The sequence below is a fragment of the Thamnophis elegans genome, chromosome 7 (assembly GCF_009769535.1).
Source record: "Thamnophis elegans isolate rThaEle1 chromosome 7, rThaEle1.pri, whole genome shotgun sequence".
Taxonomy (NCBI): domain Eukaryota; kingdom Metazoa; phylum Chordata; class Lepidosauria; order Squamata; family Colubridae; genus Thamnophis; species Thamnophis elegans.
In genome coordinates this window covers 76,145,137-76,162,727 of record NC_045547.1, presented here as the reverse complement: position 1 = coordinate 76,162,727, position 17,591 = coordinate 76,145,137, and the positions used below count along the sequence as shown (strand labels likewise).

Sequence of the window (17,591 nt, the reverse complement as noted above, 5' to 3'; positions counted from 1 at the left end):
CCTAAAACTTCGTAACTTCTGGTCAGGTGGCATGTGTTTAATCCTACTCAATGAGCCAATTTTTTTTCAACTTCAGAGGTCAAATTTGCCTCCAAGGATCACCTTTAGTTTTGCTGTGACTATTGTGGCCCACCACCCGCCAGCAGAGCTGGCAGCAGATTCGGACAGTGAGGAGGTTGGGGAGGAATATGGGCCAGTCCTGGGGTCTGGGGAAGGCTCTGATGAGGGCTCTGTGTCAGAGACAGAGAGGGGGACAGGGTCGTATGCCAGTTATCAGCTGCCTTCAGAGTCAGACGTCAGTGAGGCAGAGGAACAGCTGGAGCCTGTTCCTAGTGTGCGCATGCTCAGAGTTGCCAGACGAAGGGAACAGCTAAAGAACAGGGATCGACTTGGGAGTAAGGCCATAGGTGGATGATGAATGGCCCCTCCCATAGGGAATAAAAGAGGAGCCAAAATGGGAGTGGAGTTTGCAGGAGACAATTAGTTCGCTTAAATTGGTTCATGACTCTCTGAGACTCCTTGCCAAGTTTTTGCAGATATCGGCCTGGCAGCTCTCCAAGCCAGATAAGGTCTGTGACTGTAAATCCTCCCTCGAAAGAGTTTGCTGAATGCGAATGAGCAGAATTCACTGTTGATTAATAAAGGGGTTTTTTTTTGGTCAGGACAAGGCGTTTGCTTCAGGCTCTTGGGCAGCCTAGGTCAGAATAGTGACTTGGCCATTCCAAAAAGCACCAGAGAAATGAACATCTGGGAATAGCCAGATTTTAAGGGCTAAACAAAGTTGTAAGATGCTCCTTGCCCACCTCATTCACTTTTCTGAGAGCATTTCCCCCAAATCTCTGGCACCATTTTATTTGAATTTAGAGCCATTGTGGTGGCACAATGGTTGCAATGCAGTATTGCAGGTAAACTTTGCCCACAATCTGGAGTTCGATCTTAAGCGGGTTCAAGGTTGACTCAGCCTTCCATCCTTCTGAGGTCAGCAAAATGAGGACCCAGATTGTTGGGGGCAATATGCAAATATTCTATATTGTAACCTACCCAGAAAGTTCTGAAAAGAGATATTGGGAAGTACCGTATTTTTCAGAGTATAAGATGCACTTTTTCCCCCCAAAAAAGAGGGTGAAAATCTGGGTGTGTCTTATACATCGAATACAGCATTTTTAGCCTACCAAAACCCCACCCACTTTGCAAAAATGTATGTGCAGAAGGTTTAGGAGGATTGCAAAGTGCTCCTTGGGGCTGGGAAGGGCAAAAATTAGCCAAAAATGGGCCGTTTTTGCTTGTTTTTGCTCCCCCCAGCCCATAGGAGCACTCTACAAAAGCCTCTGCATGCCCTAATTTTGGGCAAAAAATTGCCTTTTTTGCAAAAAAAAAAAACCCAGGCCTTTTTTGCTCAATTACCCCCCCCCCCAATCCCCAGGAGCACTCTACGAACCTTCTAAAGCCTCTGCATGCCCCACTTTTTCTTTTGCAAAAAATGACCCATTTTTGCAAAAAAGGGCCATTTTTTGCTCGTTTTTGCCGCCCCCCCGGCCCCCAGGAGCACTCTACAAGCCTCCCAAAGCTCTGAATGCTGCCGCCACCACTTCCCCTTTTCTTTTTTCTCTTTTTTTTTGCAAAAAATGGGGTGTGCAGAAGGCTTGGGAGGCCTACAAAGTGCAAAAACCTTTTAAAAAATTTAGCTCTTCAAAATCATGGTGCGTCTTATACTCCGGTGCGTCTTATAGTATGAAAAATACGGTACTTAAGTCCAATGCTACAGCATTGTAGGAGTCACTCTGCTTTTAACAAAGCAGGACTAATCCAGAGAGTGTGCGCCTCTTTACTCTTTACTGAAGGAGAACTAATGGAAAACAAGACAGGTTGGTTCTCTACTCAACACCACGTAACTTTCATTCCCATTTTCTAAGGATGCTGGAGAAGGTTAGCACACTGTTCAGGGTTTGTTGTAAATAGCCTATTGTTGCCTGTCCATTTGTTTACATGGGTTGTCTATGGGCAGGGGTCTCCAACCTTGGCAACTTTTAAGACTTGTGGACTTCAACTCCCAGAGTTCCTCAGCCAGCTGACTGAAGAACTCTGGGAGTTGAAGTCCACAAGTCTTAAAAGTTGCCAACGTTGGAGACCCCTGGTCTACGGCACTTGAAAAATAGGGGAACATTTATTGGCGGTGCCTCAAAATGATGGTTTTCTTTTAAGGTCCGATGGAAGATCAATGTCAAAGAGGTTAATTCCTTACCACGTGTTGCAGTCTTTTGCCACTGTCTGGCCTGGTGCGTATTCCTGTCCGTTGTGGAAACAAGGACAATTCTCAGGGACCATGCATTTGTTTCCATGCCGCACCTAGAATGCAAACAGATGGATATTTAACTTTTGGATTTGGATTTATTCGATTTGTATGCCGCCCTATTCCCAAAGGGACTCAGGGCGGCTGAACAAAAGCCAAGGGGAGGGGAGAACAATACAGAAAAATAAGACAAAAACAAAACAGGACAATACAGACAATTTAAAAAACACAACAAGCACAGCCAATTCGAGTAGGGGTGGAACTCAACAACCCCAGGCCTGCTGGGACAACCAGGTCTTAACGGCTATACGGAAGGCCTGAAGGGTGGCAAGGGTCCGAATCTCCACGGGGAGATCATTCCAGAGGGCCGGAGCAGCCACAGAGAAGGCCCTCCTCCGGGTGGTCGACAGCCGGCACTGGCCGGTAGATGGAATTCGGAGGAGGCCTACTCTGTGGGATCTAATGGGTCTATGGGAGGTAATTGGCAGAAGGCGGTCTCTCAAGTACCCAGGTCCAATACCATGTAGGGCTTTATAAGTGACGACTAGCACCTTGAAGCGTATCCGGAGACCAATAGGCAGCCAGTGCAGCTCGCGGAGGATAGGTGTAACATGGGTGTACCGAGGCGCACCCACAATCGCTCGCGCGGCTGCATTCTGGACAAGCTGAAGTCTCTGAACACTCTTCAAGGGCTGCCCCATGTAGAGCGCATTGCAGTAGTCCAGTCTTGAGGTCACAAGGGCATGAGTGACCGTTGTAAGAGCCTCCCGATTCAGGTAGGGACGCAATTGGTGCACCAGGCGAACCTGGGCAAATGACCCCCTGGTCACAGCCGACAAATGGTGATCTAAAGTCAGCACTTTAGATTTTCTACTCAATGAAATTTATATGGCTGCACAAAAGGTTCATGAGAACCTACAAGGTCCCTTCCGACTCCATTAATCTCTCTGTGTCAGGCCTGGAAGCCATCTTTTGCATTGGACGTTCAAGCCTGCCACAATTATTGCTGTGAGAAAATGGGAGGGGGGATTGTATGGAGTATGGGAGATATATACTCAAAATAACATTCCTTTCTCAGAGAGTCAAGGCCATCTTGCCCTGCAGCTGGTTTTTCTTTGAAGACGTTTCGCTTCTCATCTAAGAATCTTCTTCAGCTCTGACTGGATGGTGGGGGATGGAAGGATTTATACACCAGAGGGGGAAGGATACGACACCATCTATCTCCAGTTTACAACATAGTCCTTTCAGAAGTTCTAAGAAGGCTCCACACTCATTGCACTATTCAGGTGACTCTATTTGCGCTACTTAGGTAACTCTGAGGACACAGATAAACCTCCAGGTGGCCTCAACAACTCTCTAAAAAGAACGCAAATGACCAGCTGTCTGCAAGGAGTATACATCCTTCCATTCCTCCACCACCATCTAGTCAGAGCTGAAGACGCTTCTTGGATAAGAAGAGAAACATCTTCAAAAAGAAAAGACAAGAAAGTCCAGTTGCCTCCTGAAAAAAAGGACTTTTGGAGCAACCGTGACCTGGATGATTGATAATCTCTACAGACTTTTAGCTATACAATTTGGGATGAACACCCTTGGAATGCGGTGGGAGTAGGAACGGATTTCCAGAGGAAAAATTGCAGACTACAGGAACCATTTGCACCACTCAGGTGACCTTAAGGACACAGATAAACCTCCAAGTGGCCTCAACGACCCTCTAAAAGGATACAAATGACTAGCTGTCTGCAAGGAGCATAAATGCTTCCCAGATAAACCTCCAAGTGGCCTCAACGACCCTCTAAAAGGATGCAAATGACCAGCTCTCTACAAGGAATATAAATTCCTTCCATTTCCCTACTATCCTGTCAGAGCTGAAGAAGCTTCTTGGATGAGAAGCGAAACGTCTTCGAAGAAAAACCAGAAAGTCCATTTGCCTCCTGAAAAAGCACCTTTGGGATAATCATTACCTGGATGACTGAAAATCTCCATAGACATTCCCTGTATCCTTGCCCTGCTGGCTTGGTTAGATATATACCTAACCAGGTATATGTATACCAAGTGTCCCAGAAAGCTAAGCAGCTCAGCCTGGTGACAACCAAGAGCCGAGGTGGCGCAGTGGTTAGGGTGCAGTACTGCAGGCCACTTCATCTGACTACTATCTGCAGTTCGGCGGTTTTAATCTCACCGGCTCAAGGTTGAACTCAGCCTTCCATCCTTCCGAGGTGGGTGAAATGAGGACCCAGACTGTGGGGGCGATAGGCTGACTCTGTAAACCGCTTAGAGAGGGCTGAAAGCCCTATGAAGCGGTATATAAGTCGAACTGTTATTGCTATTGCTATTATATTCTTTTAAAAAAGTCATTGTGGTGTCATTCCAACATGAAGAGCAGAGAAGAATTGTTTCCCTCCTCAGCTATTTTTCAAAACTCCTCTGACGTCTGTGCTCGGCTGGCATGTGCAATAAACCACCATTGGCTTAATGTATTGGCTTAAGTGCAGTTTACTGAATTCACTATTTGTAAAAGCGAAATTAAATTAAGAAATTAAATTAATCCAATAAAGCATGTTTTAATAATGAGTTACATTTAAACCGTTCGTCTGCTGAACAAATTGAGAAATTGGCCAGGTGGACGGAACACAGTAAATCATAACTACTAATGGACAACTTTCAATGGCTAGAGCTGAAATTAAGAAGGCCAGACTATGGAGGGACACCAAAAATGGAAAATAATCTGCTGTTATTTCCCACAAATATCTTTGAAAATTATGGAGGGACACCAAAAATGGAAAATAATCTGCTGTTATTTCCCACAAACATCTTTGAAAATTATGGTTATAACTATGGAATAAAGAGAATGTAACATAAGTATATTTTTTCAATTAATGGTGTCATGATCTTGGTGGTTCTCCATGAAAATAAACGAAGAATGTATTGTTCATCTAGAGACACTGTGGCTCAGTGGCTAAGACGCTGAGCTTGTCGATCAGAAAGGTCGGCAGCTCGGCGGTCCAAATCCCTAGCGCCGCGTAACGGAGTGAGCTCCTGTTACTTGTCCCAGCTTCTTCCAATCTAGCAGTTTGAAAGCACGTAAAAAATGCAAGTAGAAAAATAGGGACCCCCTTTGGTGGGAAGGGAACAGCGTTCCGTGCGCCTTCGGCGTTGAGTCATGCCGGCCACATGACCACGGAGACGTCTTCGGACAGCGCTGGCTCTTCAGCTTTGAAACGGAGATGAGCACCGCCCCCTAGAGTCGGGAACGACTAGCACATATATGCGAGGGGAACCTTTACCTAAAGAAATTATTCAATTCTTCTTGTGCAGTAGCTGTTCTGTTAATTAGAAAAACGCTGAACCTACTGATGATTTGGTTTTAGTAATATTTAACATTGTAAGAGCATCTGGCCATGGTTGGAGAGTTATTTGACATATTAAATTGACTGATTATTTTTTGACCAGTCCAAGCCCAGCTCAAAACTCAAATGGGAAGCACAGCTGGTTAAAAAATATGAACTATGATCTGCAGCCTGAAGCAACTAATTAGATTTTAATTCCGTTCTAACACTCTGGGTATTCTGAACCTTCCCTGGAAAATTTCCCCTTCGTTTTTGACACACAGATTTAATTCCAAATTGCTCCTAAGTTTTAAAGGAGAGAAGCCATAACAAACTCTAGAAGTGAAACAGAGGTTTTGTTTTTTTAAAAGGTGAACAATATTGCCCTCTAGTGGCAATAAAATTCTACTCCTGTTTTATCAATTTGGGTCCCATCAGATAATTTTGCAACTCCAGAACTGTGAAAGCATTCAGTTGTGCAGCTGTAATTGCCATCTTGACTTCTTTAAGCCCATAGCTGTACATTCAGAAAAACCATTGGATCTTTGAGAGGATGGACGTTACTTTGAGAGAACTGAGGTAGTTTGATGAAAAGAAGGACTAGGGGTGACATGATAGCAGCGTTCCAATATCTCAGGGGTTGCAACAAAGAAGAGGGAGTCAAGCTATTCTCCAAGGCACCTGAATGCAGGACAAGAAGCAATGGGTGGAAACTAATCAAGGAGAGAAGCAACTTGGAACTGAGGAGAAATTTCCTGACAGTTAGAACAATTAGTCAGTGGAACAACTTGCCTCCAGAAATTGTGAATGCTCCAACACTGGAAGTTTTTAAGAAGATGTTGGATAAGCATTTGTCTGAAATGGTGTAGGGTTTCTTGCCTAAGCAAGGAACTGGACTAGAAGATCTCCAAGGCCCCTTCCAACTTTGCTATTGTATTGTATTGTATTGTATTGTATTGTATTGTATTGTATTGTATTGTATTGTATTGTATTGTATTGTATTGTATTGTATTCTATTCTATTCTATTCTATTCCATTCCATTCCATTCCATTCCACTCTACTCCATTCCACTCTACCCATGAGCTGTATTCACATAATAAAGGTAAAGATTTCCCCTATCAAGTCATATTCGACTCTAGGGGGCATTGCTCATCTCCGTTTCTTACCCAGCGTTGTCTGAAAATATTTCCCATGTTCATGTGACCAACATGACTATAGACCAAGGTGCACAGAACACCGTTGCTTTCCCACAAAGTGGTACCTATTAATCTACTCACATTCACACGTTTTCAAACTGCTAGACAGACAGGAGCTGAGGCGAGAACAGGAGCTCCCCCCATTGTGCAAACTCGGGTCCTGAACCCTGGCTGGCAGTTTTCCAGAGGAAGCTCAGCATCTTTAACCGCTGAGACATCACATTCCTTGTGCTCATTGTTAAGACATTGTTCGCGTAACACTCACTGAGTGAATCGAGACAAATTGCCAGGTCTGAGCAATAGACTAAGACACTCTAGCTCAGTGATGGGAAAAAGTTTGAGTAAGTAAATAAGTAAAATAAGTAAAATAAGTAAAATAAGTAAAATAAGTAAAATAAGTAAAATAAGTGAATAAGTGAATAAGTAAATAGGTAAATAAGTAAATAAGTAAATAAGTAAGTGAATAAGTGAATAAATAAATAAATAAATAAGTGAAGTAAATAAGTGAATAAGTGAATAGGTGAATAGGTGAATAGGTAAATAGGTAAATAAGTAAATAAGTAAGTGAATAAGTGAATAAGTGAATAAGTAAATAAGTAAATAAGTAAATAAGTAAATAAGTGAAGTAAATAAGTGAATAAGTGAATAAGTGAATAGGTGAATAGGTGAATAGGTAAATATGTAAATAAGTAAATAAGTAAGTAAGTAAGTGAATAAGTGAATAAGTAAATAAGTGAATAAGTAAATAAGTAAATAAGTAAATAAGTAAATAAGTGAAGTAAATAAGTGAATAAGTGAATAAGTGAATAGGTGAATGGTGAATAGGTGAATAGGTAAATAGGTAAATAAGTAAATAAGTAAGTAAGTAAGTAAGTAAGTAAGTGAATAAGTGAATAAGTGAATAAGTAAATGAAGTGAATAAGTGAATAGGTGAATAGGTGAATAGGTGAATAGGTGAATAGGTGAATAGGTGAATAGGTAAATAGGTAAATAAGTAACTAGTAAGTGAATAAGTGAATAAGTAAATGAAGTAAATAAGTGAATAGGTGAATAGGTGAATAGGTGAATAGGTAATAGGTGAATAGGTGAATAGGTAAATAAGTAAATAAGTAAATAAGTAAATAAGTAAATAAGTAAATAAGTAAATAAGTAAATAAGTAAATACGTAAATACGTAAATAGACAGAGAAATAGACAGATAAATAGACAGATAAATAGACAGATAAATAGACAGATAGATAAATAGATAAACAAATACATAAATAAAGGCTAGAAGAATGAGTGGGTTGGTTCCTGCACGCTTTTCCTTCAAGCACCTCAACTTCCTTACCCATCCAGTTGGGCAGAGGCAACCCGAGATGCATCCGTGACTGACGCAGCCCAGATCGTAATTCTGACAGGTCTTCATACATTCCACTCCTTTCACTCTGGGGTCATTTGTAGGGCAGACGAACATGGTCATCGGATGCTTGCAAGAGACACTCCGCTTTGCTTTGGGGAAAGAAAAAAAGGGCATGGTCATTTCCAAGAAAAACCCTTGTGAAGACTTCGAAAGTAAACGACAAGGTTACAGCAAGACGGCTGCAGTGGCAAATACGCAACTGCACTGCGGGTAGTAAAATGGCTAAGCAACATGTGTTGAAAAGATATTAAGCTATTAAAGAGAAAACCAGATAACAAAAATAGTAAGGTAGAATCGGGAGGAGTCCCAGACGAAACACAGCACAATTTAATAGGATTTTTGTTTCTTTTAATGACCCTGTCATTGCTTGCATCCGGGTGGAGTCAGATAACTGAATGGAGCTCAGCATTTGCTGGCCGGATGCCCTTCTTGATGCCTATGCAGAGTTCACAGCAGATATTTTTCTCCTTGCGTCCAGAGAGAGAAATACCTGCCAATATCTAGGATCCAACTCAGGGTCTCCTGATTGTGAGGCCAGAGCTCCACACCTAGGCCATCACATCGCTCAGCACAATGTAATAGGATATCCAAATGAATTAGTATATTAAGAAATACGAAAAAACTCTGTTTTATTAAAGAAGGTAAAGGTGATAGGAATAAAGACATCATCAAGAAAAGGAATCTGTTTCTCCATCCATCCATTTATTAGATGTTTCTTCTCTTTATATATAAGTGTACGTACACACCAGTGGTGGGATTCAAATAATTTTAAAACCAGGTTCTCTCTCCTAATGACCAGTTAGGTAGGCGGGGCTCAGAGGTCATGTGACTGGGTGGGCGTGGCCAACTCAAGTCACTCAAGTAGATGGGCGCTTCTACCTTAGCTGTCGCAATGGAATAAGGGTTAACCGGAGAGGCAGTTTCTGTAAGCAGGGCAATAGAGATGAGGCTAGAAACAACACCAGAATGTTTCCTTCCTGCCTTCCTTACAGGATTAGCCCTGTAAAGTGGGAAAAAAACAAAAGATTTCTTCCAACAACTGGTTCTCCGAACTGCTTAGAAAGTTAACAACCGGTTCTCTCGAATAGGTGCGAACCGGCTGAATCCCACCACTGGTATACACACACACACACACACACACACACACACACACGGAGGGAGGGAGGGAGGGAGGGAGAGAGAGAGAGAGAGAGAGAGAGAGACTGGGAACAGCATATATGGGATCTCTGGAACATTTGAAAAACAGGAGCCTTAGTGTGAACAAGACCCTTTGGCTATTAAATTTGCAAATTTGGTTAAAATTGGTGCCAAAGACTTCCCATCCTTTTGAAGGGCTCACACACTGATTTTGAAATTGTGGTTCTAACTAGAGTTGGCCACTTAGGTTGCCTAGAGAAAAAGACATGAAATTGCGTGCCCAGTGTTAACACATGTTACTGTAATATTGCTTGATATATTAACACCCACAAGAAAAAAAGTTTCATTGATACTTATTGAGAATATTAAAACAAAACATGAAGAACTAAATAAAAATTAAGTCTGATAGCTGGAAGTTAGAGCTAGTGTCAGAAGTACATGAGGACTTACCTGGATAGTCTGAAAAATCACCCGTGCATTGTACTATAGCATACCATTTCAGAATATAAAATTCCTCATTGACAATAACACTTTAAACAACCATTTAAAATAAAATCTGGCTGCCTCTCCAGCTGCTTTTATGCCCAAAGTCTTGTGCTTGCTTAACAGAATAGGCCAATGGTTCCAGAGGGTGTATTCAGCTGGATCGGACCATTTCAGGCAAAACTGATAGGGGAGATCGTGGGTGGTCCAGCCACCTGCCCAGCACTATGCTATCCTATTAGCCATGTTTTTGAGGCTGGGTGCAGAATGGAAGGTGCGTGTACAAGCAAAGCACATGCGTGGAAGGCGCACATACAACAAAGCACATGTGTGGAAGTCGTGCGCACACGCAAAGTGAGCACGCAGTGAACTGGTGGTAAAATAAGGGAAACCAACCAGTGAATATTCTGATATTAAATTAAATAGAACACTAGATCAAGGTCAGCGTTCCTAAGACATTTTGACTAATGCGAGGATTATGCCATTTATAATATCCTCAGAAAAGGTTCATAACAGGTTTTAATCCAATTAAAATAAAAGCAGGGAAATGATTTTGCCAAAACTTGCTTTTAAGCATTCCACTGTAACATATCCAAGGCTTTTTCCACATTTAGCCAAAGCACCATTGCCAATTTCAGTTTTACTGATAGGTTATTAATGATTTCATTCTAATATATCTGAAGCTTTGTCAACCTTTCATAAGGCAAGAGGTTGAAACAGATAATTAAATATCACCTGTTGTCTGTACCGCAAGATTGCTCTCAATGTTTTGGCTCAACTTCTAAGAAGGTTGGGAAATAGCTTACGCTGAGCAGAATTTTCAAACTCATAATTATGTAAGATTCATAGAAAGAAGATAAAGTAAAGCCGGGATGTCAAACGCTCAGCCCGCATCGGATGCATCAAGGTCTGAACATGTCCACCCCAGTTTAGTGAAGGGGGGAAAATTCACGATACGTCACATGTGACAACAACATGACACCATGAGTTTGACACCCCTAAGATAAAGAAATCCCTGCAGATTTTACTATGCTAGTTGTTGTCGACGGTTCCACCACAAAACCGCGGGTAGACTAAAGCACGCTCGACGAAAGCACATACGTGACGTCATCACAGCGCGACGAAAACAGTACGCTGTGAGCGGTAAACTTAAAATTAATACGTAAATCTAAACCTAACCCCCCCAAACCTAACCCTAAACCTAACCCTTAACCTAACGCTAACCCTAACGCTAACCCTTAACCTAACCCTAAACCTAACCCTAACGCTTAACGTAACCCTAAACCTAACCCTAACCCTTAACCTAACCCTAACCCTAACCCTAACCCTAACCCTTACCTTTATGTGAATCGGCTTGCTTTAATTTTATTTTAATTTTAATTAATTTATTTTAATTTATTTGTCGCGCTGCTGATGACGTCAGGTAGCGCTTTAATCGGGCGGCGTTTAGTGGACCGCGGTTTTGTCGTGCCACGGTTGTCGACTCTAGGGGGCAGTGCTCATCTCCATTCCAAATCCATTGAGCCAGCGCTGTCCGAAGACGTACTCCATGGTTCATGTGGCCGGCAATGATGTCATGGAGCACTATCACCTTCACATCAAAGAGGTACCTGTTATCTACTCGCATTTGCATGCTTTTGAACTGCTAGTTTGGCAGGAGCTGTAGCAAGGACGGGAACCACTCCATCCCGTGGTGCTCGGGTCTTGAGACTAGGCTGCCTGCTTTCCAGACTACAATACCAGCGTCTTACCTGCTGAGCCACCTTGCCACCCATTAAAAGAAACAGAGATCCTTTATTCCAACAGTTTAGTGACGAGGCTCTGAAGAAAGCTAAGAATCCACAACAGTTTTATGCTCCTAATGAAACCATTATCACTAGAGGCTTTTTCCTGTTTTCACAAATTGAGTAATGGTATTATTTCCTGTAGATATAGGTACAGATAGGCAAACAGTATGGTCAAATGTAAATTTTAGGGGAGCTGCACTAATTTTTTAAAAGTGGATTTCCTCCTTAGTAACTTTTGATACATTATTATAAGGATGAGTGGAAGAATATATGATTGATTATTTTTTAAAGCCAAGCACTCAGGCAATGGTCTCCTTTTCAAAGTTCATCTAAGGACATTTTTGTTTTTGTTTTTAAGACACCGTGAATAAAAGAAAAACCATTATTTCCATACCGAAAGAAAAAATCGACTCAGCTGAAGAAATCCTTAAAAATTAAAAGATAAAAGTCACAGTGGGGGGGGAGGAGGAGGGGAGGAGGAGAAAAAGGAAGGAGAAAGAGGAGGAAGGGAGGAGAGAGGAAGAAGAAGAAGAGGAGGAGGATGATTGATTGATTGATTGATTGATTTAGTTTATTTGTATGCCGCCCTTCTCCGGGGGACTCAGGTGGCGAACAACTCGAAAGGGGAAAAGGGGATACAAACACAATACACATAATTAAAATACACAAGAGTCATACAGCCACAAGTCGAGGGGAGGGGAACTCATCAACCTCAGGCCTGCCGGCACAGCCAGGTTTTAATCGCTTTCCGGAAGGCCTGGAGAGAGGTGAGGGTCCGGATCTCCGCGGGGAGTTCATTCCAAAGGGCCGGAGCTGCTACAGAGAAGGCCCTCCCCCGGTGGTAGCCAGATGGCATTGGCTGGTAGACGGAACCGGAGGAGGCCGATCCTGTGCGATCTAATGGGTCTATGGGAGGTAATTGGCAGGAGGAGGAGGGAGGAGGAGGAGGAGGAGGAGGAGGAGGAAGAAGAAGAAGAAGAAGAAGAAGAGAAGAAGAAGAAGAAGAAGAGAAGAAGAAGAAGAAGAAAAGAAGAAAAAAAACTAGAAAATTGTAGTAGGAAAAAGCTCAGAAGCCAAAGCAAAAATTCCAATCAATTCAAAACATTTCAAAAAGTAGACAAATAGTATTTTTTTAAACAAATTTCAAGGATTAATGCTAATAGACAGGATAGACAGGGGGGAAAACTAATTCCTTGAACTTAATGTTAATATAGACTGAAATTTAAGTTCATTGAAGTCCCAAATCCAGTTTTTGGCATGAAAATTAATTCACGGCAAAGCTCTTCCGTGCCTCGTTCCTCCTTCCATGCAAAACAAGAAGCCAATAACAGAAAGGCAGGCAGAAAAATCAAAAAGAGAGGCACGTGTCAAAAAGCAGACTTACCCCTGGCAGAACGATGAGTTTGGAAGAGAACATCTGGAAGGAAACTTCCTGGAAGTCTTTGTGAGCTGCAGTGCATGATGCCATTTTCACAATAGCTGGAAAGAGAAAGACACAGAAAGGCTTTAAAAATAATGGCCATGTCTTCCTTAACCACCTTGGACTTTACTGGTTGATCTCTGGGGTCAACGATCTTCAGCCTTCAACATACCAGTTCTAGAGGCCAAAACATATTTTGCAGAAACGCTGGGAAAATGGACATTGGACAGCAGGGCATGTTGTGGGTAGCAAGAGCAGGGGTGGGCCCTGCGCTTGGAAACTAGTTATCTGGCAGCTCACCAAGCGAGATAAGGTTTGTGTGGATAAATATTCCTCTGAAATGGATAGAGGAAGAATTGGAGGGAATGCAAGAGTAGAGAGGGCAGAAAGGGAAGAAGAGGGAAGAGTAGAGGAAGGGGAGAGAGAAGGGAAAGGAGAGGAGGAAGGAAGGAAGGAGAGAAGAAAGGGGGAAGGAGGGAAGGAAGGAGAGAAGGAAGAAGAAAGGAAGGAAAGGGAGGAGGAAGTGAAGGAGGGAAGGAAGGAGTGAGGGGAGCAAGGAGGGAAGGAGGGAAGGAAGGAGAGAGGAGAGAAGGAGAGAAGAAAGGGAAGGAAGGAGGAAAGGAAGGAGAGAAGGAGAGAAGAAAGGAGGGAAGGAAGGAGGGAAGGAAGGAGGGAAGGAAGGAAGGAGGGAAGGAGAGAAGAAAGGTGGGAGGGAAGGGGAAGGAGGGAGGGAAGGAAGGAGGGAAGGAAGGAAGGAAGGAGAGAAGGAGAGAAGAAAGGAGGGAGGGAAGGAAGGAGGGAAGGAAGAAGAAGTAGGATTGTTGTAAAATAAGATGGGTCTATGGGATGGTAAGAAAGCAATTTCAATTATATTGTCAATTGTAGGGGAGAAAAATTGTTACAAATACATATTACTAATAACAGTTATGAGATCATATAATTGTGAATGTATATATGAGAAATAAAAATTTATTTTAAAAAATATTCCTCTGAAAGACTCTTTCGCCAAGCCTTGCTGACTGGGAATGAAAGGAATTCACATCATGTAAATAAAAGGGCCTTTGCCGGCACCAAGACTTTACTTCTTTTCTCTAAGCCTGGATCAGAACAATAACCAAAATTGGATGAAAGGGGGTTAAGATTCGATACTTCTCCACCCGGATTCACGTCAGATGAAACCTGGGTTCCATAGCACTTACCACATGGTGTGGTGATCGGAGAAGACGTCGTCTGGCTGGAAGATCTCACCATCGTAGTAGCAAGACACTGGGATCTGGGCACACAATCCCCCTGCTGATCGAGGTACATCCCGAAGGGACAAAAACAACCCTCGGTACAAAATTCACGGCAATCTGTGTCCGGATGGGCGAGAGACCGACAGGTCTGATTGCACGGACTTCCACACTGTTGGTAAAGTTGGCCTTCTGGACAACTCATGGCTGTAAAACAAATTTTTTTTTTTAAAAAAAAAGGCTCATAGAACGTTTGGAGTTACTACTCAATCAATTCATATCTAAACCTCCTCTAAATCGTAAGTCACTTCTTTCAGGGCCGTCGTAACTTCAAATGGTCACTAAACGAATGTACGTTGAGGACTACCTGTATACCTTCACCCACTTTCTCTTTTTCTTCTGGGCTTCAATATTGCTGGAAGCTATCCAAGTGGATGATGCTGGACTTCTGAGAATATATGGAAGGAACCAGTAGTGGGATTCAGCCGGTTCGCACTGGTTCAGACGAACCGGTTGTTAAATTACCCAACTCCCCACTGTCGAAGTGGATCCTGGGCGCTGTGCTGCAATGGAGAAACGGGTAATGGAGCAGCCACTGTGAAGGAAGGAGAAGGCGGCTTTCCCTCTTTCTTCTCCCTGCTCCTCCTCCTTCCCTCATGCCGGCCGCTCCGTTTCCCCTTTCTCCATTGCATTACAGTGCCCAGGATACACTTTGATAGTGGAGAGGGGGCTAATTTAACAACTGGTTCACCCAGAGTCAGGTTGGCCATTGTGGGAGTATCAATCCTACATGTGTGGTGGAGCTGGAGGATGGAGATGGGCCACACCTGCCATGATAGCCAACCTGACTCTGGGTGAACCAGTTGTTCAATTATTTGAAACCCACCACTGGGAGGAACCAACTCCTTGTTGTGCCAACATTGTCCTCATGGAGGCTAGAGCAGGTCTACCCCTGGGAGTCCTTTGGTCATGGATTTCAAATTCCTGATTGTCTTCTGTCCCTTTTTCATGTCTGCAGGAAGAACACACAGCACAAAAGGCTCTTCTATTTTCCAGGGGTAACTTTGGAGACTAATCAGCGAATGAACTTTTATTTCTGGCATGTTATATTGTGAGTGAAAAAGCAAATATAAGGCATCCACTGATGGTGATCCTGTATCTCCAGATACCACACTCCTGCTACCATCCAGCCTCATTTTCAATCTCAAGCAGGCAGAAAAATAGATTTCCATGCAGAAAAATAGGTTTCCAAAATCATTTTGGGCTACGATTTGTGGCTCCCCCTCCCCCCTCATACCTTTTTCAGATTGTTCAAAAGTGTCCTCCACAACAACTTCCATCTGAGATATAAAAGGCTAGCAGAACTTACTGTTTATATGCCTACAATTTACAGTCTTATCAACTCAGTCTTAACTCTAGATGGCAGCAATTGCAACTTTATGCCCTTTTCAGCCATAAAAGAAAACAGCGTCAAGCTAGAAATTTTGATGAGAAGGAAGTTCTCTTTCACTGAGATTTCATATTTATTGGCTTTAAATATACACTTCCTAGCATGTACAGATTGATAACATTGTAAAAGAAATATCTTCTATCTCTGTTTACTTGTTAGTTAAATTGTTCTATTGGGCCCTAGAAAGAGTGCAGAGAAAGGCAATAAAGATGATAAGAGATTGGAAGGCTAAATATAATAACACTGAATAGCTAAAGGAACTACTGTATTTTTTGAACTATAAGACACACTGATGTATAAGACACACCAAGATTTGGTGTGTCTTATCACCGGTAAGTAACTAAGAAAACAAGTTTTTGTCCTCCCCGCCCCAAGGAGCACTCTGTAGGCTTCAGCAGGGCTGGGGAAGGCAAAAATGCCTGTTTTTCACAAAATTGGGGACATTTTTGCCTTCCTCCAGCCCTGCTGAAACCTGCAGAGTGCTTCTGGGGACTGGGGGAAGGCAAAAATGCTTCCATTTTTGTGAAAAATAGCCCTTTTTTTTCCAAAAATGGGATGCAGGGATGGGGCTTCAGGAGGCCAAAAATGGCAGTATTCAGTGTATAAAGTGCACCAACATTTCCACACTCTTTTAGTGGGGGAAAAGGTGCGTCTTATACTCTGAAAAATATGGTATGTATGTTCCATCCAGAGGTGGGTTCCTACCGGTTCAGCCTGGTTCAGCTAAATAGGTAGCAACTCGGCCAGACACCGCCCAAACCGGTTTTATTGGCGCTGCCATCTTGGTTTTTTACTTCTGCACATGCACGCCCCCAAAGAACGTTCCTGAGCGAACCAGCAGTGAAAGAAGCCACCCCTGGCTCTATCTAACAAAGAAAAGCTTATGGATAAGTGCTTCTGGGGACTGGGGGAAGGCAGATAGTTGCCTTCCAGCATTTAAGGAGCTATCGCAAAGTAGATGGGATTAACTTATTCTCCAAAGCACTTGAGGGCAGGACAAGAAGCCATGAATAGAAGCTCCTCCGAGGGAGATTCAACCTGGAAATCGGGAGAAATTTCCTGATAAGTGAGGATGGTTAATCACTAGAACAGTTTGTCTCTAGAATTGTGGGTGCTCCATCACTGGAGTTTTCAAGAAGAGATTGGACAACCATTTGTCTGGGATAGAATAAAGACTCCATGTCATGCCCCCGTCAACTCTGACTTTGAGATGGAAGACAAACAGCTGATAAGAACCAAGGGAGTGGCTCTGTTGGCTCTGGAGGAAACTGGGGAAGGGCAAAGTCAGGATGGGCAGAGCAGGGGAGAGATAGAACAAGGGAGAAGAGGGGGTCCAGATGAAGACTAGATGAAGACCTAGGGCGTTTCGTTCAAATACAGATAAGGAACGAGGGCAGGCAAGCGGACCCTCCAAAGCACCATTCCAGTACAGTGGCTGTGCTTCTGGCAGGCACCGGTACGTGCGTACCGGGGCATACCGCCTGTAACCCACCACTGCGCCATGGTTCTCCCTTACAATAGCTGCCCATTGGTGTCCTCTAGCCAGGGGTGGGTTCCTGCCAGTTCTAACCTCTTCTATAGAAGAGGTTCCACAAATCTCCAGTGCCATTTTAGAACCGGTTCCAGTTCCCTCCCCCTGCCCGTCTGCACATCAAGATGAAGAGTGAGAGGAGGAACTCTGGGAGTTGAAGTCCACAAGTCTTAAAGCTGTCAATTTGAACACCCCTGGGGTTTTTTTTCCCTAAAGGGTTAGGGGTGCAAAGGTCTTGTAACTTGACAGCTTTAAGACTTGCGTGCTTGAATGCCAGAGTTCCTGCGCCAACATGACTGGAGGAGGAATCCTGGGAGTTGAAGTTCACAAGTCTTAA

General features: G+C 43.2%; 1 protein-coding gene across 1 annotated transcript in view; it reads right to left on the bottom strand.

Moving 5' to 3' along the window:
• Nucleotides 1-17,591, bottom strand: part of VWF (von Willebrand factor) — a 185,105-nt gene that overhangs the window by 106,847 nt on the left and 60,667 nt on the right. Inside the window, 5 exon segments of the mRNA XM_032221125.1 lie at nucleotides 2,243-2,346; nucleotides 8,143-8,303; nucleotides 13,006-13,100; nucleotides 14,241-14,304; nucleotides 14,307-14,480. Of these exon segments, the coding sequence (XP_032077016.1) occupies nucleotides 2,243-2,346; nucleotides 8,143-8,303; nucleotides 13,006-13,100; nucleotides 14,241-14,304; nucleotides 14,307-14,480 (598 nt within the window).